We start from the raw sequence: 20261 nt of genomic DNA, 5'->3' as shown, positions 1-20261 counted from the left end.
GATTGTTGACCTGAGACATGGGCAAAAGCTCCTCCGTGGTGGTGTTGATGCAGCGGTAGAACTTCCCGGCAAACAAATTAACTCCCATGATGCTGAAGATGAGCCAGAAAATCAGACACACCAGCAGCACATTGAAGATGGAGGGAATCGCTCCGACAAGAGCGTTCACCACCACCTGTCCAAAAGAGAGAACTTTGTAGGATTTTTATACACATTTGCATAATTCTTCTATAATCTATTTTTCTTGCTAGGCGTGACGTGAAAGATCAATGCTGTGCACGATCAAAACTTACCTCAGCTGCTAAAGCAGGCAGCCATGGTGCAAGCATGCATTCAACACAATAGAAGAAAGCCAATGAAAATGGTACAAAAGTGCATCAAAGACTTTCATCTCCCTTCTTGATAGCCATGCACACTGTTAAAATGTACTGATGTTTACGTCTTCAAAGGGCACGAGTATCCCACCACTCACCCTCATCCCTTCAAATCTGGACAGCGCTCGAAGAGGCCTCAGTGCTCTGAGAGTTCTGAGAGATTTGATTGGTCCAAGGTCAGAGAAGCCCATCCAGTTGGCAACTAAACTGATCAGAGAAATCTGTGGCAGAAACAAACAAAACAAAAACACCCTTATGCATGTGCTGGCATAGACCTTATCTGCCATGGGACACGTTTATGTGCAGTCTCGGTGCAAGTTACCGTATTTTCCGCACTATAAGGCGCAACTAAAAGCCTTCAATTTTTTCAAAAGCTGACCGTGCGCCTTATAATCCGGTGCGCCTTATATATGGATCAATATTGAGCCTTATATATGGATCAATATTGAGCCTTATATATGGATCAATATTGAGCCTTATATATGGATCAATATTGAGCCTTATATATATGGATCAATATTGAGCATAGGCTCTGTGTGTATTGTTGAAATGTCTTGCGACATTTGACCGTTTATTGTTAGACAGTTTTTCTCCACAAATGAGGCATACTGGTAGATACTGGTAGATACTGGTCGGCCACTCTCATCAGAGATAAATGCTAATGAATCTGCCCAGGCATCATTGAATGTTCCATTTTCTTCAGATATTTTTCTTTTCTTACATTTCTCCATACTTGGCCTTGCTGGGGTGGAAAGTCGCGACGAATGGATGGCGTTTTGGCGGGAATACCGGCTTTATATATATGTATAGCGGCTTTATATATATGTATACCGGCTTTATATATATGTATACCGGCTGTCACGAGTATGACATTTATTTTGAGCGACGAAAAACAATAAAATATATTTATTCTAATATGTCAAGATCACAATAATCTTCCTAATTTAGAACTAAAATATTAAAGAACTAACACAAATAAAATACACTTCAATTAAATACTTAGTTGTTTTTTTTTGTAATTTATTTTCCCAAGCCACTCAGAGCCGCAGTATAAGGATGAAAGAGCTGCATGCGGCTCTGGAGCCGCGGGTTGAGACCCCTGGTCTAATGATGCAGAACGTAACCCCAGCCTCTACTGTAGCGCCTTAGAATGCGGTGCGCCTCATATATGGAAAAGGTTTTAAAATACGTCATTCATTGAAGGTGCGCCTTATAGTGCGGAAAATACGGTACACGTACGTCCGGGATTAAAACACAACACTTACATCCACAATGAAAAAGTCCAACCAACACCAAGCGTTTGTGAAGTAGGTCTTGAAACCATATGCCACCCATTTAAGGATCATCTCAATGACAAAGACGTAGGTGAAAACCTTATCTGCAAACTCCAGAATGATTTTGATGGTCCGGCGCTCCTCTATGTAAATGTCTTCAAAGGCCTGTGGGCAGAGGTGGCAAAAGTATTCACATTCATTACTCAGGTAGAAGTATAGATACTAGAGTTTAAAAATACTCCTGTACAAGTTGAAGTATCAACTCAAGTTTTTTACTCAAGTAAAAGTATAAAAGTACTGGTTTCAAAACTACTTAAAGGAGCATGAGGCAGGATTGAGGCAGGATTTATGAAAAAAATCCGTATACGTTTTAAGTTTTCTAGTAATAATGTCAGATGAAGCGTTCCAAACCAAAAAGAATGATTCCTCTAGTGTATCTCTCCGTTGCCTTGAACAGGCTGTGGGCTGCAAAATGTGCTGCAATTCGGACTCTGAATTTCCCGCGCTGTCCTGTGGATGTGACGTCACATGACGCTGCATGCACGTTCTCCCCGTTCTCCCGTGCCGGCTTCACTGTTGGCTGCAGTACCCCCGACGGCCGTCGTGGTGAAGGGTGGCGCTAGAGAGTCTCATTTCTTAAAAGGAGCCTCATGCTCCTTTAAAGTATAAAAGTAAAAGTAATGTAAGGGGGGAAAAAAACATTAAGGACAAAAGCCATTGAAAATGAATGTATCTTAGTATAATGTAAATATATTAAAGAAGCATATATGTGTACTATTGAGCATTAACATGTGTTTCAGAGAGCAGCAGATATGATGACTAGTTGCCTATAAGTATTGTAATGGTGCAAAAAGTCAAACTTCAGAGGCATGTTATCATTTATCCTAACCTTTATTGGAATGTACATCCAAGTTTAGTTGCAGGAATCTGAGGGAACGGATGTAAGAACAAAACTGGACAAGAACATCTGAAACAACCACAACCAAATTCACTCTATCCGGATGGAGCAATTTAACTGGATAGTTTTTATTAAAGGCCGAAATGAAATAGAGTAACGAGGCTGTTTTTAAAATGGAAGGAGTAAAAAGTACAGATAATTGCGTGAAAATGTAAGGAGTAAAAGTAAAAAGTCCAGAAAAATAATTACTCCAGTGAAGTATAGATAACCAAAATTTCTACTTAAGTAAGGTAACAAAGTATTTGTACTTGGTTACTTGACACCTCTGCCTGTGAGAGTAGATGTTGGATGTGTGAATGCATCAACGCTACCAGAATGTATTTGTACACATGTTTTAGTGATGGATGCTCTCACCAGAGCTCCGCTGCTCAGGAGGATCATGAAGATGATAAAGGTTTCAAACCAGTCGTGCTCCACAATGGTGAAGCAGGTCTTACGGAGATTCCACCATTTTTTGCCTTTGCCCTGAGTGATGTCCACCGTCAGACACGGCCAGCTCCTCACGCAGTCTGACGAAAGAGCCAAGATACGCAGTCAAACCCACAACTGTCTGAGAGACGTCAACCGTTAACGGCAGTACTCGAGTTGTAAAAGAAAATCAGGGGGGATGGTTCAATTCAATTCAATTCAATTCAATTTTATTTATATAGCGTCTAATACAACAGATGTTGTCTCTAGACGCTTTCCAGAGATCCAGAACATGAACATAAACATAAACATAAACATAAACATAAACATAAACATAAACATAAACCCCCGAGCAATTATTATATAAAGAATGGCAGGTAAAAACTCCCTTAGTGGGAGAAAAACCTTAAGCCAAACAGTGGCAAGAAAAACTCCCCTTTAGGAGGGAAGAAACCTTGAGCAGGACCAGGCTCGTAAGGGGGGACCCTCCTGCCGAAGGCCAGACTGGGGGAGTCAGGGACGTCGACAGCACACAGCAGGCAGGTGGAAGCAGCAGCGGGATGACCAGAGGGGGGGGGGCGTCAGCAGCACACAACAGTCATGTGGAAGCAGCAGCGGGATGACCAGAGGGGGGGGGGGGGGGGGGGGGGTGCAGGCAGGCGGAAGCAGCAACAGCAGACATCCACGTAGGCAGGTGGAAGAAGCAATGGGATGACCAGAGGGGGGGGAGGGCCGGGAACACAGGCCAGAACGCAGCTCCTGAGGCTCCGGCCTGCAAACATACACAAAAGAGAAAAAAGGGGGGCCGGCACAAGAAACTACAGGAGCGATGGACAAAAATGATAGCTATAAGATATTTATAATAAATAAAAATGGTAATGGAGAAGAGAGGCAGGGAAAAGGAGAGGAGAAGAAGGGTGAGGAGAAGAAGGGTGAGAGGCACCGCCCAGCGGATCATGTCGGTGCCCCCCTGCAGCATAAGCCTATAGCAGCATATCTACCGCGAAGCTATATTTGAGACTAACTATTATAGTTTTGTTCTATAGCTGCGACTCTGACTACTGACTCTAACACACTAGAGTTTACACTACCTAGAGATTTACCAACACCAGCTAGAGGTTTACTAAACACTAACTATAAGCTTTACTAAACAGAAAGGTTTTAAGTTTAGTTTTAAAGGTGGAGGTGGTGTCAGCCTCCTTAACCCAGATTGGAAGTTGGTTCCAAAGTAATGGTGCCTGATAGCAGAACGCCCGCCCTCCAAATCTACATTTAGATACTCTAGGAACTACGAGTAAACCTGCACCCTGGGAGCGGAGAGCTCGGCCAGGAACATAAGGCACTATCAAATCTTGTAAATAATGCAGAGCTAAGCCGTTTTGGGCTTTATATGCAAGTAATAAAATTTTAAATTGAATTCTGAATTTTACAGGTAGCCAATGGAGCGACGCTAACACTGGAGAGACGTGGTCTCTCCTGCTAATTCCTGTCAGTACTCGTGCTGCTGCATTTTGGATCAGCTGGAGCCTATTCAGCAAATTACTTGGACATCCTGCTAACAACACATTACAGTAATCTAGTCTAGAAGATACAAACGCATGAACTAGTTTTTCTGCATCCCTCTGCGAGAGGATTTTCCTAATTTTTGCAATATTAGGGAGATGGAAAAACGCTATTTTACAAACCTGATTAACATATGGTTTAAACGACAAATCCTGATCGAAAACAACACCAAGGTTTCTCACAGTTGCACTGGAAGCCATCGCAACACCATCTAATCCCTTCCTAAGATGCTCTGGACCAAGAATGATAACCTCTGTTTTATCTGAATTTAGAAGCAAGAAATTTCTGGACATCCAGTCCTTGATGTCCCTAAGACATGCCTGAAGTTTAACTAACAGTTCTATTTCATCCGGCTTCATAGACAAGTAGAGCTGCGTATCATCAGCATAACAATGAAAGTGTATGCCGTGATTCTGGATTATACTTCCCAACGGCTGCATGTATAAACTGAACAAGATTGGCCCTAGCACTGAACCCTGCGGAACACCATAACAGACCCTCGACTGTTCTGAAGAAACCTCATGTACATGAACAAACTGGAACCTGTCAGATAGATATGATTTAAACCAACGTAGAGCTGTCCCTTTAATCCCAAATGGATTGAATTGAATGGATGGATGAATGGTGGATTTGATCATATGGGGACAGATAATTTGTGCTGATTACAAATAATATAATATATTACAAATAATAGCAGTGACCAAAACACCTGCAGAAATACTGCAGGAATGACATAGCAGCAGTTAAATGCAGCCTTCTGTAAGCTTTAAATATCCACTGGGCTTACATCAAATACATCAAAACACAACAATAAAAAACACTTTTCTGAACTTATCAATATGACTCTGTCCTTCACAGGATAAGTAACATGGATCACTGCAAAAACTCACAATCTTAACAAGAATATTTGTCTTATTTCTAGTTAAAATGTCTCATTTTCAAAAAACAATTTTCACCTGTTTCAAGTAGATTTTCACTTAAAATAAGTAGAAAAATCTGCCAGTGGAACAAGGTTTTTTTGCTTGTAATAAGAAGATAAATCTTGTCCCACTGGCAGATTTTTCTTATTTCAAGTGAAAATTTACTTGAAACAGGTGAAAATGGTCAAATAAGTTATTTTTCTGGTGTTATTTTTCTGGTGATGACTCTAAATGTTGAAATAGCAGTAAAACCACATTCATTGATGAAATGACATAAGGGATGGAAAGGGGGGATGGCAGTTTTACAGGGGGGATGATTTGGACCGTTTTTATTTCAGGGGGGATGATTTGGACCGTTTTTATTTCAGGGGGGGATACCATCCCCCCTCATCCCCCCTCATCCCCCCTCAACTCCAGTACTGGTTAACGGTGATTTGATGCGATTGCAGAGTGGTTGCTCATACTTTCAGTGAAGCAGGCCTCTGGTTCCACGGGCTCTTCTTCTTCCTCTTCCTCTTCTTCTGGTTCAGGCTCGGATGGCTGATAGTCCGCTGTGCTGCACACTGAAGAGTCGTCGTCGTTCAGAGCACCCATCAGCTGGACAATCATAGTTCAAACATAGTTAGATGAGCATGCAAACACTGCAAAGTAAAACCTGGTGAAGTGTTGGTTCTGCTCACGTGCCGTGGATCTACAGTGTTGCTCACCTTGATTTTTCCTGGGTTACTAGAGTCATGTTTCAAGCCCATCTGCAACATCACAGGAAACACAACCAGATGAAAAAGGTGTCATAATACTGTTAATAGACTGTTACTGTTAATAGACTGTTACTGTTAATAGACTGTTACTGTTAATAGACTGTTAATAAGATGTTAATAAGTTAGATGGCCATCCTCCCGACACATGGTTATAACATCATTGATACAAGGGACAGTCTTCCTAACTAGAGTGTTCTGAGATTCCTGTTTTTCCCTGAGAACTGCGTTTCATTAATAAAACTAAGTTGAACCACACTCTCTTTCACCTATCATGGCATCAGTTATATTGATTGTTTTTTTTGACATGTGGAATGTGGTGTTTTCATGTACATTTTAATTAAGTGGAAATCTGAATCTGTTTGGTCATTTTATAGATAATAAGAAAAAACAAGAAAACAAGAACAAAACAAAAACAAGAATGATAGAAATGGTGTCAGTCCGTCCAATCAGATACAAATATGCAGAAGATAAAAAGATAACAAAAGATAATTAAAACTAATAGATGATTCATATTTTTAATGTGAACAGAAGTTCTACATTTTGTCAATTCAGACATATGTCTGTAAGGGAACTTGTTTAATACAACAAATCAATCAAATCAATCAAATGTATTTTACAATGTTTTTATCTTATTGCTCTTATCCATTCCTAACTTGGAGGAAATTTTGCTCTTGGTGTTTTAATTCTTTTTTAGCCTCATGTCTTTTATTTCTTATATTTATTTCATGAACTGCAGCACTTTGTGTCGAGCCGAAGGGTCCGTGTATCTTTTGGTCATTGGATTTTTCCGTCATGAGTGGGAATCAAAAACAAAAAACGATTGGTTTATTTGATTTTCCTTTTAAAACAAAAAACAAATATTGAATTACACTGCATTTTTTCTTTATCTGTGTTAATATGACTTAACAAAGATTCAAAATACGCTTTTATTTTCGTTTTCTATTTCATATAAGAAAAATGAAATTACTAGTCAACAGGAAGGAAAAAACGAACCAAAAACAACCGTTTATTCATATTCGTGCACCGGAAGCTGCCATTTACAACCGAGTGAACTTAGTTCTGGATATTTGACAGGCATTCCTGTGACAATTCTCTCCAGGGGAAGTTTGAGATTGATTAAGGACTTGTTCCACAGCGGTTTGACGCACAATGACATTTCCTGCACGTTGCAGCAGATGAGTCTCCTGCAATGTTCAGAAATGAGCGTCAGAAGATTCTGTGCTCGGCATGATCTGAGGAGAAAAAGACGCAGAGCTGGAGAGCGCTTTGATTCATCATGGCCGAATGACCGGCTATCTGTCTTCACTGGGGGTGCATGCTGGAGAAGGTCGGGTTGGAAGAATTAATTTAGTCCCACGCGTGAGGTATCCACGTGATTATCATTATATGTATAAATTGCACTGCAGCACAAACTTTACCTGACGCCGGAATTCATGGCTGATGGAGCTCTCTCAGGGTTCTTCCAACCCGACCTTCTCCAGCATGCACCCCCAGTGAACACAGATAGCCGGTATTGCGGCTTTCCTTTAAGAGCCGCTTGAGAGTTTATTGTTAGGTCCTGTATATTTGCATGACGCGCTGCTGACAGAGAAGCACGCTGAGTCCGAGAGAAGTTTTATGGCGTTTAATGACAAAACTCAGCCACAACGGCCTTCCGACATGCTTAATGGGTTTTAAACGTGTACACTGCAAACGTGATCGGGGTGATCAGTGATCAAAGCGGTCAACAAAAATTAGGCTACGGCTCCCTAAAAGCCTGTCCTAACTGCATGCGAGCGTCCGACTGTCGTCACACTGCGTGGCATCGGACCCGCTCTGTCCTGAAACACTGAACGCGTCATCGGCCCCACGTTCTACCACGTTCTTTTGATTGACAGCTGAGACTCGCCTTTTAAAAGGCTGATTTATGGTTCCGCGTTACACCAACGCAGACCTTACGGCGTAGGTTACGCGGCCCAGTCACCGAACGGTGCGCGTCGCCGCGTACCCTACGCCGTAGGCTACGCCGTCGATTTTACGCGGAACCATAAATCAGCCTTTATTCACTCCTGAATTATGCGCTCCTGAAAGAAACTCCTAAAATTACTCCTGAAAGAGTAAAGGGACAAGTAAAAAATGGTGATTACTTGTAATCTTCCTACGTTTGTACTTTCTAAACAGAAAACAAGCTTATTATTCGGTGGGATAAGTGGGGAAAAAACCGAACGGTGACGCAATGAAACAGCGAACAGCGTGAGTGACCGGCGTGTGGTGTTAAAGCAGCAAACATGTCAGCATGTCAGATCATTACTGGGATGTGGGGGAAAAGCAGAGGACACGAGAAATTGGGCAGGATCCGGCACAAATTAAGCCCTAAGATAAGATTCTTATTATATCTTATTATCTTATCAGAACCTTCCAGCCTGGCGATCTCCAGCAGCTGACACTTTATTGAGGTTCTTGTATTGAAATGACTGTTTCCTACAGCGCTTTCAACTTTTTTTTCAACTTTCAACCGGCTTTCAAAGCGACCGACGGGAAGAAAATAGAAGCAGGGCGTGCGACAAAAGTCCAGCTCAAAACGACGCTGCGTCGCTCGCAACCAGTGTAGACAGTGCAATAAAAATAAAGCAATGGAACTGTTTTTGACGCTGACTCTCGCTCGCGTCGCATGCAGTGTGTATATTTACAATATAGCCTACTGTGGACATCTGAATAAAAACCTCATAAATAGATTGAATCAAAGCGCTCTCCAGCTCTGCGTCTTTTTCTCCTCAGATCATGCCGAGCACAGAATCTTCTGACGCTCATTTCTGAGCATTGCAGGAGACACATCTGCTGCAACGTGCAGGAAATGTCATTGTGCGTCAAACCGCTGTGGAACAAGTCCTTAATCAATCTTTAAAAAATAATCCTTAATCTGTTGTTTCAGCGCCGCCATGGTAACCATGGTTACCCGAACTGCCGCGTACAGAGCCATTTCCGAGTCACGTAAACCCGACCAATTAAATATTAAAATCAAACTTCCCCTGGAGAGAATTGTCACAGGAATGCCTGTCAAATATCCAGAACTAAGTTCACTCGGTTGTAAATGGCAGCTTCCGGTGCACGAATATGAATAAACGGTTGTTTTTGGTTCGTTTTTTCCTTCCTGTTGACTAGTAATTTCATTTTTCTTATATGAAATAGAAAACGAAAATAAAAGCGTATTTTGAATCTTTGTTAAGTCATATTAACACAGATAAAGAAAAAATGCAGTGTAATTCAATATTTGTTTTTTGTTTTAAAAGGAAAATCAAATAAACCAATCGTTTTTTGTTTTTTGATTCCCACTCATGACGGAAAAATCCAATGACCAAAAGATACACGGACCCCGAAGCTGTCTCTTGTTTTATGTGTATGTGTTCTTCTTAAATGTCTTGTTCCTGAACTGATTGTTTGTTTTCTGTTGCTTGTTTAACTCTCGACTGCAAAACCAGTTTACCCTTGGGTATCAATAAAGTAACCTGAACCTGAACCTGAAATCAATTTAAATCAAGGCTTAAACCCTATTTATTTAGAATGGCTTTTAATACCCAGTAGTGTGGTGACACTTTTTACTCTTTTTCTTTTATTCTATTTTTTTTTAGCTCTGTCTTATGTATGTTGTATTTCTGTATGTTTTATTTTGTAAAGCACTTTGGCTTCACCTAGTAAAGGGCTATATAAATAAAGTACATTTACATTTACATTTACAACAACCTATGTTACTGTGGCTTTTATTCTACCACTTTTAAGTCTTTTTTGTCTTGTCATCCAAGATTGCGTGTAGTTAGTGTGGTTTTGGACAGCATTCTGGCTGCCCTGGTGCCAGGAAGGAAAGAAGAACACAATCAAATCTTTGGTGAGCTAATGCATGTAAATGTCAGCGTGCTGGCATGATCGCTTGATTGATGAAGCATAAAAACTGTTGCAGGGGATCCGCCTATGTCCCGAAAACCATATAACATTTGCTAATATTGTCATTTAAAAAACAGACTTGGCCTCTAGTGTCAGCTGTTATTTTGTCTCATTCATCTAGCAAACATGTGTTTGATCCGTACTAATAAAGCCTTTTCTGATTTGGAGGATGCAGATCCAAAGACATCGCTCTATATTCAGTCCATATAACACCCATCCTAAATTATATTTCAGTAGTTCAATTCAATAATACTTACTTAATCCCTAAAGGAATAAAACATAACCATGGTTAACCATAATCATGTACATTTTTGCTGTTTCGTTCTTTGTTGTGTCATTGTTGGTGGAAAGCAGTAATGTTTGTGGAAAATGTGCTGGACACCTTTCAAACCAACGCTCTCTATCATGACAGAATCTACATTAACATTATTGGTATATTAGAGGTTTCTGTCCCGAAAACTATATAACATTTGCTAATATTGTCATTTAAAAAACAGATTTTCTTGTGTCTGCCTCCCTTACTGTATTCTGCTGATCTTTTCCGTCATCTGTGATCTCTGTGTTTTCAGCCTCATCTGCATCATCGTCCTCATACTCATATTCACTCAGATCTTCAAAGTCTGATTCTTCCTCGGCGATCGGCACACTGAGACTGAACTCTCCATCCACAGTAAGTCTGCAGGGCTGCTTGTCAACGTCGCAATCCAGTATCCCGTCTGCCATCTTTACAGTCTCACAGGCGTCCAAATGGTTCATTTCAATTTCTTCACTTTTGGGGTTGGCGTCATCCGGCGGGCCCTCGTCCGGCTCCTTGGGCTCCCTGCCGAGCATCTGCAGGATCTTTCCAACGGCAAACGCTTTCAGCCAGTCAAGGCCCCGCGTAATCCGGCCGATGGCGATCTGGAGATTGTTCAACTCTCCGTCGTCGTCCCCCGTAGAGAGGTTGTCCCCGCTGAAGGAGCTGAGCAGCAAGGCCAGGAACAGGTTCAGCACCTGAGTGGAGAGGGTGGAGAAGGTCCACGTGAATATACAGGACTGTCTCAGAAAATTACAATATTGTGATTTTCTGTAATGCAATTACAATATTGCAAGCCTTTTATTATTTTAATATTGCTGATCATGGCTTACAGCTTAAGAAAACTCAAATATCCTATCTCAAAAAATTTGAATATTCTGGGAATCTTAATCTTAAGCTGTAAACCATAATCATCAATATTAAAATAATAAAAGGCTTGCAATATTTCAGTTGATTTGTAATGAATCCAGAATGTATGACATTTTTGTTTTTTTTAATTGCATTACAGAAAATAAAGAACTTTATCACAATATTCTAATTTTCTGAGACAGTCCTGTACAGTCAAATATAAATACACTGTTTCAGTCCTTCATTAGTGTTGTTTATCAAGGGGTAAGTTTTCACTTATCTAAATAAAGTATTCTACTAAGTGAAAAGATTTAGTCATAATGAAGCTTATAGCCACAGATCACTGAGTACATTAGTGATTTAAACATAAAATAGTGGTTTAGCTCACATATACACGCACTGGTAGCACCTCAGTAAATCTTATTTTGTTTGCCTCCTGTTGCAGACGCAGCTATCTTTAGGTTCTTAACTGTGTTAGTCAGTTTCTCGGTTCCTGTTTCCCAGGTTTAGCAGGTTATCACGGTTACATGAGCTGGCTGATCTCTGTCATTCCTGTGCAGGAGCCGTGCATGAGCAAAGATGAGCTGCACACAACCAACCTCTGCAATGAAGGGACGGAAAAACATAGGATGGTTCATGATCAGAATAAAAGAGGAAAGGTTTTAGTGTTTCCAGTGTTCCTGATATAATAATACCTGTTTCCCACATGATTCACCCTCTGGATTTCTGAATATTAGTAACTTTTCATTTACTTTTTTCTCTAAGGACTGCCTTACTCTTTTGGAAACATGTCAGTTCAGTGTTTTGCTGTGACTTTTAAGAGAGGAGCCAATGAAGGGGTTTTTTAAGGTGGAATCAGGAACAGTATCACAATATGAGCAGAACTTCTTTAAGTTTTCATATCTTTAACAATATAATGAAGTGAGGCAACAAAGAAAAAGCAGGAATACCAGAAACGGATAAAGAATACGAAGAGGATTTTGTGCATTTGGGACTTTTGATTTGAAGTGCTATTAAAGAGAACTCGAAAATCGACACATTTCCCAAAAGCAGCCCCAAAAAGGCCTAAACATTTACTTTGTTTCATATGCCACTGTGCTGTTGGACCGATACGATTATTTCGACATCAATTACTATTCGATCTGCTATCAGATGACTTCTCCTTTACACCCGACCAGCCCCCCCTGCCACTCGAGCTGTGCTCGCTCAGCTGTCTGTGTTTGTTCCTTCAGTGGCAGCCCGCTTACTTGAGCTGGATCTTAGCACATACTCAAGGTCAAAACCACTGTTTGGTCTCTCAAGTCATCTGATTTAAATAGAAACCCTCCTCCAGAGATGCATTCAAGTATGCTTTTATCTTGATGTCATTGTGAATCCGTGAGTGGAGTCACCGTGTCGTAAAGAGGTGAGGGGTGTGTGTTTAAGATGTAAGAAAGCCACAATCGTTCTGGCACGGTGAGGTCGGCGCAGAACTTCAGCCATGTTTTGACAATGAGCCATTTCCTTTTTTATTCTATGAATAACCTAACAGGAAATTGTTTTGGCTCTAGTAATTAAATAGGATCCTGATATGATGCCTGAGAGAGATCATCCATGTGGCCTTGTTCTGTGAGGCCAAGATAAAAGGTCATGAACAGTATTTGCATGGTCCAGACACCCACTAGTCCTCTCAAAGCATTACACGGTGGGATGCCTCACTTGAAAAGCTACTATGATAAATAACATGTGGTGACAATCTTTATGTTGCAATGTGTTGATCAAGGCACTATTCTGCTTGCTTTTATGAAATGTTCAAAGAGAACAAAGCACCAAACATGCTTGGTACATTTGTTTTACATGTTTGAATGTTCATCTCATCATACAGTGTTTGCTCTCACGGCCCCTAATCAAAAACACTTGGTCCTTCAGCTATATCTGTCTGCACTAGCATACCGGTACGTCAGCCCAGGAATTAACAATAGACTGCTAAGACATGCAATCCAGAAAATCTCCTGGTATTATAATGGGCTAACAGAAAGGTTTAGAAAGATTTTACTAAGCATTTTGTCAGCTTTACAGCTTCACAGTAGAGCCAGTTGTTCAGAGTTTAGAGGCTTTTTGTATGTGTTGTTGAGCAGCAGCTAATGTGAGCTCAGGAATGTGCACCTGCTGGAGCTTCTTTGTTTTCATTACATTCTAATTGATTAATTGTGCTTTTATTTGCTTAAAACTTGACACGATCTTAATGAAATGTCACACTCTAGTCCAGACTAGCACCATCCATCCATCCGTCCATTATCTATACCCGCTTTATCCTTTGCAGGGTCACGGGGGTCTGCTGGAGCCTATCCCAGCTCATTTCAGGTGAGAGGTAGGGGTTACACCCTGGACAGGTCACCAGTCCATCACAGGGACACATATAAACACACAACCATGCACACTCACACCTACGGGCAATTTAGAATCACCAATTAACCTAATATGCATGTTTTTGGACTGTGGGAGGAAACTGGAGTACCCGGAGAGAACCCACGCAAGCACGGGGAGAACATGCAAACTCCACACAGAAAGAACCTGCTGGGCCTGGGAGTCGAACCGGGAACCTTCTTGCTGTCAGGCAATAGTGCTAACCACTAAGACACTGTGCTGCCCAGACTGGCACCAATAAGACTCAAAAATCAACCCAGTCTCACATAAAAACGTACCCTGCCTACATTGGTCCAAAGTGCAAAAACGTAGAGGGGTTACAATAATAGCCCTTAAATTGTTACATTGTTACATTTTTTCTGCCTATTCCGTTTGGCGTCTTAAGTCACGTGACTTGGACGCAAAACGAATAGGCAGAAAAAATGTAACAATGTAACAATTCAAGGGCTATTATTGTAACCCTAAGTTTTTGCACTTTGGACCAACGTAGGCAGGGTACGTTTTTATGTGAGACTGGGTTGCAAAAATATATCACTTTACCTGAGAGCTTTATCCAAGGTAAAGGCCTGCGACCCACTGAAAGCAGGTCCACAGCCCACTTTTGGGCCCCAACCCCCCAGCTGAAAATCACTCTAGTGAAAACCCCACACTGATACACTATGAAAACAGCCTTTTCACACATGTCTTAAGGTGTTGTTCACAGTAGACAGTGTTAAGGGGTACCATCATCATTCTTTGAAAGTAGTAGCTTTTCAGTACCAACATCCTATTTTTAGTAGTAGCAGTACATGTAGTATTGGATCTCAGCGCAGCATTTGACACTTCTGACCATGGTATATTACTGGAGCGACTGGGGAATTGGGTCGGAGTTTCTGGTACAGTACCTGACTGGTTTCAGTCTTACTTAAAGGACAGGGACTACTTTGTGTCAATAGGTAACTTTACATCAGAATCGACAGAAATAAGATGTGGCGTTCCCCAAGGTTCCATCCTAGGACCCCTCCTATTTAACATCTACATGCTTCTGGTTGATCAGCTGATAATAAACAACATGATAAGTTACCATACCTATGCAGATAACACACAATTTTACGTCACAATGCCACCGGGTGAGAATGAGCCCAAACAAGCGTTGAGTAGATGCATAGATCAAATCAGTGAGTGGATGTGACATCATTTTCTTCAGCTGAACAAAAACAAAACTGAAGTAGTTGTCTTTGGACCAAAAGAAGAGCGTTTAAGAATCAGCACACAGCTTCAGTTCTTACAGCTACAAGCCATGGTGTGGTCATGGACTCAGACCCCAACCTTCAGAGACACATTAACACTATTACTACGTCAACCTTTTATCACCTGAAGAAGTTATCCGGGATCAAAGGACTAAAGTCTCAGCAGGACCTTGGAAAACTCATCCATGCATTTATCTTCAGTGGACTTGATTATTGCAACAGTGTCTTCACAGGTCGGCCTAAAAAGACCAGATCCAGAATGCTGCTGCAAGAGTTCTCACTAAAACTAAGAAAGTTGACCACATGACTCTGGTTCTGTGGTCTTTATTCTGGCTCCCTGTACCTCAGAGAATAAAAATTAAAATATTTGTGTTGGTTTATAAATCACTGAATGGTTTAGGACCAAAATACATCAGGAACTTGTTTCCGTATCAACCATCCAGAAATCTCAGGTCTTCTGGTTTAGGTCTGCTCCGTGTCCCCAGAACCAGAACCAAACATGGAGAAGCAGCATTCAGCTTCTACGCTCCACAGATCTGGATCAAACTTCCAGAAAACTGCAGGAAGGCTGAAACCATCAGTTCCTTTAAATCAAAGTTAAATCAGTTAAACACTCATTTGTTCACAGCTGCCCTTGACTGAATTATCCATCTAAATTTAGATTTAAACAATATTCATTTTACTTTCACTGTAACTCATAATCTTTTTTTTTCATCTTCTCTTTACTTTTCATGTTTTTATCATGTAAGGCACCTTCGATTGCCTTGTGGCTGAAATGTGCTACACAAATAAACTTCCCTTGCCTAGTACAATAAATTCAGCAAAATAAAGTCTGGTGGAGACTCTGGATAATTCTACTCTGATCTGGCTTTGTGAGTCACAGTACTCTGCAAATCTGAACCTTTCAGTGAACAATCCATCAATGCATCCATCCATTTTTTTTACCCGTGCTGCCCTCAGTGAACAATATATTTTTTAATTTGATGACTCCAAACAAAGTATCAAGGTTGGGTTATTTTATGTATCCGTTTTAAAATTGACAACAAACCCAACAGATATGAGTATATTGTGGTGGGTTTTTTGTTTTTTTTTTCTACGAGATCACCACCCCCCCGCCCCCACTAGGTAACGAAGCCAATAATCGGGGACCAGAGAGAGTGCAATTCAGCCGAATGTTGTTCAATGGAGGCAGACATTATCTCACTACTAATATGATCTGATAAAAGATTCCTAAAATGGTTGATACATAAACTGGATTTTGTTTCCAATTTACTAAAATGGTTTTCTTTGCGATACATAAGGCAGTGAGAACCCGGTGTGTCAAATTAGATTCTATTTGAATGTCTCCCAGGTGACCTAATATACATACCGTGGGGCACACTGGGATTCTGTAGTTGATCCATGTGGGGTTTTTTTTTAACATGATCCGATACAAAAACTGAGAATAAATTATATTTATCTTCATGAGGTGGGACCATATCACATTATTCTTCAGCCCAGTCCCTGGTGGCATTATCTTGTTAAAATGAACACTACTGGTGTAGTTTAATCAAACATAGGCATTGACTATGGGTGTTAGCGTTGTTACTGACACGAATGGCACATAGCAAAAAAGATTCACGCAAAAAAATGATAAACTCTGCTCAAATTTCTCCTCAACAATCATACTGCTGCCAGAATAACTTTCAGGAGCAATTTTTTGTCATCTGATAAGTGATCTATAGACCCTTTTTCTGTTTCTAAACAATGATGACGTAGAACGTATGCGCGCGCATTTTGGCAACAGAAGATGGCGGAGATGAACAGCGTGTCAAGCTCTGCAAGGGGATTATCAACTAAAGATCGCGAATGATACCTTAACAAGTTGACTTTGACAAATGGTGTCCGACTTCCGGGGACCCCTCCGGGGGCCGGAGGGGTCCCCGGGAACCCACCCGGGTCCGGGGACCCCGCCGGCTTCTCCGACCGCTTCCTCCTCAAGTTCCTGCGGGCCAGAGACTTGGATGTCCCGCTGTCCCTGAAGGTACGAGCCGCCGCAGGAGCACCGGTTACTCTGAAATGGTCGTGATTCCTGTCGGAATCCTATAAAACTTTAGTCCGCCGGTGGAATAGCGATTCGTACAACCGTATACGCAACAACCAGACATGTTGATGCTGGGAACAGTTTGTTAAATGCTTGCTTTCAGTCAGAACTGCTGGAGAACAACGCCGCTTCTGTTGCCAACATGCGCGCGCAACATTATGTGACGTAGGCTGAAAAAGGGTCTATTTGTCACACTGATTCACCTTCCAGCATACCAGCTATGAATGCCGGCTCTCAGTCATTTGCATGCTTAGATGAAAGATAGTATAACAGTAGATGAATAACTGCTGCACTCACGACTAGATTTCCAATGACCATGACCATCATGAAGACCACTAAGCACATGGCAGGTCCAGCCACCTCCATGCAGTCCCACATCGTCTCAATCCACTCCCCGCAGAGAATGCGGAACACGATGAGAAATGAGTGGAAGAAGTCATGCATGTGCCAGCGTGGCAGCTCGCAGTCTTCGGAGATCTTGCACACGCAGTCCTTGTAGCTCTTTCCGAAGAGTTGCATCCCCACAACGGCAAAGATGAAGACAATGATGGCCAGGACAAGGGTGAGGTTTCCTAGAGCTCCCACCGAGTTACCAATGATCTTGATCAGCATACTGAGTGTGGGCCAGGACTTTGCCAGTTTGAAGACACGAAGCTGCCTCCAACATACAGTACAGACAGAAGTGGTGAATAACAACCAAGTAAATACAATCATGCTAAATGAATAGAAATATATGAAATCAATGTGTCTCACCAGACGGAAGGACCTCAGCACTGACAGACCCTGGACATTTGCTAGTCCCAACTCCACCAGACTGAGAGAGACAATGATGCTATCGAAAATGTTCCAGCCAACTTGGAAGTAGTAGTAAGGATCCATGGCAATAAGCTTGAAAACCATTTCTGCAGTGAAGATCCCAGTGAAAACCTACAAGAGTGAATATATTTTACTCAACAAGAGTATGCAGTATCACGTTTCAGGTGTTGGCAGTACAGGAGTTGAGGGGGGATGAGGGGGGATGAGGGGGGGATGAGGGGATGGCATCCCCCCCTGAAATAAAAACAGTCCAAATCATCCCCCCTGTAAAACTGCCATCTCCCCTTTCCATCCCTTATGTCATTTCATCAATGAATGTGGTTTTACTGCTATTTCAACATTTAGAGTCATCACCAGAAAAATAACACCAGAAAAATAACTTATTTGACAATTTTCACCAGTTTCAAGTAAATTTTCACTTGAAATAAGTAGGAAAATCTGCCAGTGGGACAAGATTTATCTTCTTATTACGAGCAAAAAAATCTTGTTCCACTGGCAGATTTTTCTACTTATTTTAAGTGAAAATCTACTTGAAACAGGTGAAAATTGTTGTTTTTTCCAGTGATGAGTCTAGTTTCAGAATCAGAATCAGAATCAGAATCAGAAAGGGGGTTTATTGCCAAGTTTGTTAACACACACAAGGAATTTGTTGTGGTGATTGGTGCAATACAGTAAAAATAAAAATAAAAATAAAAATATTAAGTGTAATGAGATTTTTTTTACTAAAATGAGACATTTTAACTAGAAATAAGACAAATATTATTGTTAAGATTGTGAGTTTTTGCAGTGATCCATTGTACTTATCCTGTGAAGGACAGAGTCATATTGATAAGTTCAGAAAAGTGTTTTTTATTGTTGTGTTTTGATGTATTTGATGTAAGCCCAGTGGATATTTAAAGCTTACAGAAGGCTGCATTTAACTGCTGCTATGTCATTCCTGCAGTATTTCTGCAGGTGTTTTGGTCACTGCTATTATTTGTAATATATTATATTATTTGTAATCAGCACAAATTATCTGTCCCCTTATGATAAAATCCACCATCCCCCCTGATTCTTTTTTTACAACTCGAGTACTGGGTGTTGGAACAGGTCTTTGGTGTAATGTAGAGCTAAATGTGGCCAATATTCACCAGATTCCCAACTGAGAGCATGTTGTCAAACTCCGCGGTCATGGGGTAGTGCTCCATGGCCATGAAGAGGGTATTGAGCACAATGCAGATGGTAATAGCCAGGTCAACGAAGGGGTCCATCACCACAAAGTTAACCCACTTTTTAAAGACGATCCAAGATTCACAACAGTTCCACTTCAAGAACGTGTCTGCAAATTTGTACCAGCAAGGTGGGCATGGCCTCTGGGCCTCCTCCAACTCTAGACCAACACAAAGAGAAAAAAAGATCACATACAGGAAATAGATTGGGGTATTATATTTATTGTTGGCCTAACATGGTTGTATTCATCAGTTTGATATAGCAGCTCATATATACAATTAAAATGCAAAACTTTGGTGTTCCAGGTTACACTTAGCTGACATACAGTAGCTCTAGCTTAACACCACCAGGGTGTCACACTGAAGGGAGACGGGGATCTCTGCTCCACACAATGTGATTAATGTGACTTTGGCAAACGCAAGACAATGCAACTGTACTGGCCTTAAGATAAACTAGTGTTTAAAATGAATGACTGCTTGATAATCTAAGCAATTATTGCTCACATTAGAGAGTCCAATGCTAATCCCTCTGTATTCCTCCAAGCCATGAAGGGCCTTCACACTTCTAGACATCTACATGCAGTACTGGAGTTGAGGGGGGATGAGGGGGGATGAGGGGGGATGGCATCCCCCCTGAAATAAAAACGGTCCGAATCATCCCCCCCTGTAAAACTGCCATCCCTCCTTTCCATCCCTTATGTCATTTCATCAATGAATGTGGTTTTACTGCTATTTCAACATTTAGAGTCATCACCAGAAAAATAACACCAGAAAAATAACTTATTTGACAATTTTCACCTGTTTCAAGTACATTTTCACTTGAAATAAGTAGAAAAATCTGCCAGTGGGACAATATTTATCTTCTCATTACAAGCAATAAAATCTTGTTCCACTGGCAGATTTTTGTACTTATTTTAATTGAAAATCTACTTGAAACAGGTGAAAATTGTTGTTTTTTCCAGTGATGAGTCTTGTTTCAGAATCAGAATCAGAATCAGAAAGGAGGTTTATTGCCAAGTTTGTTAACACACACAAGGAATTTGTTGTGGTGATTGGTTTCAATACAGTAAAAATAAAAATAAAAATAAAAATATTAAGTGTAATGAGATTTTTTTACTAAAATGAGACATTTTAACTAGAAGTAAGACAAATATTCTTGTTAAGATTGTGAGTTTTTGCAGTGATCCATGTTACTTATCCTG

The 20261-nt window shown here is 40.9% G+C and overlaps 1 protein-coding gene across 1 annotated transcript in view; it reads right to left on the bottom strand.

Moving 5' to 3' along the window:
- Positions 1-20261, bottom strand: part of scn4aa (sodium channel, voltage-gated, type IV, alpha, a) — a 58827-nt gene that overhangs the window by 12881 nt on the left and 25685 nt on the right. Inside the window, exons 13-21 of the mRNA XM_061708660.1 lie at positions 18982-19220; positions 17789-17962; positions 17333-17689; positions 10696-11166; positions 5962-6094; positions 2961-3115; positions 1640-1813; positions 473-595; positions 1-175 (exon numbers count right to left, since the gene is read on the bottom strand). The exon at positions 1-175 is cut by the window's left edge and continues 107 nt beyond it. Of these exons, the coding sequence (XP_061564644.1) occupies positions 1-175; positions 473-595; positions 1640-1813; positions 2961-3115; positions 5962-6094; positions 10696-11166; positions 17333-17689; positions 17789-17962; positions 18982-19220 (2001 nt within the window). The remainder of the gene's footprint in view (positions 176-472; positions 596-1639; positions 1814-2960; positions 3116-5961; positions 6095-10695; positions 11167-17332; positions 17690-17788; positions 17963-18981; positions 19221-20261) is intronic.

This window comes from Cololabis saira, chromosome 19 (genome assembly GCF_033807715.1).
Source record: "Cololabis saira isolate AMF1-May2022 chromosome 19, fColSai1.1, whole genome shotgun sequence".
Taxonomy (NCBI): Eukaryota; Metazoa; Chordata; class Actinopteri; order Beloniformes; family Belonidae; genus Cololabis; species Cololabis saira.
The sequence above is the reverse complement of the archived record's forward strand: the minus strand, read 5'-3'. Positions and strand labels throughout refer to the sequence as shown.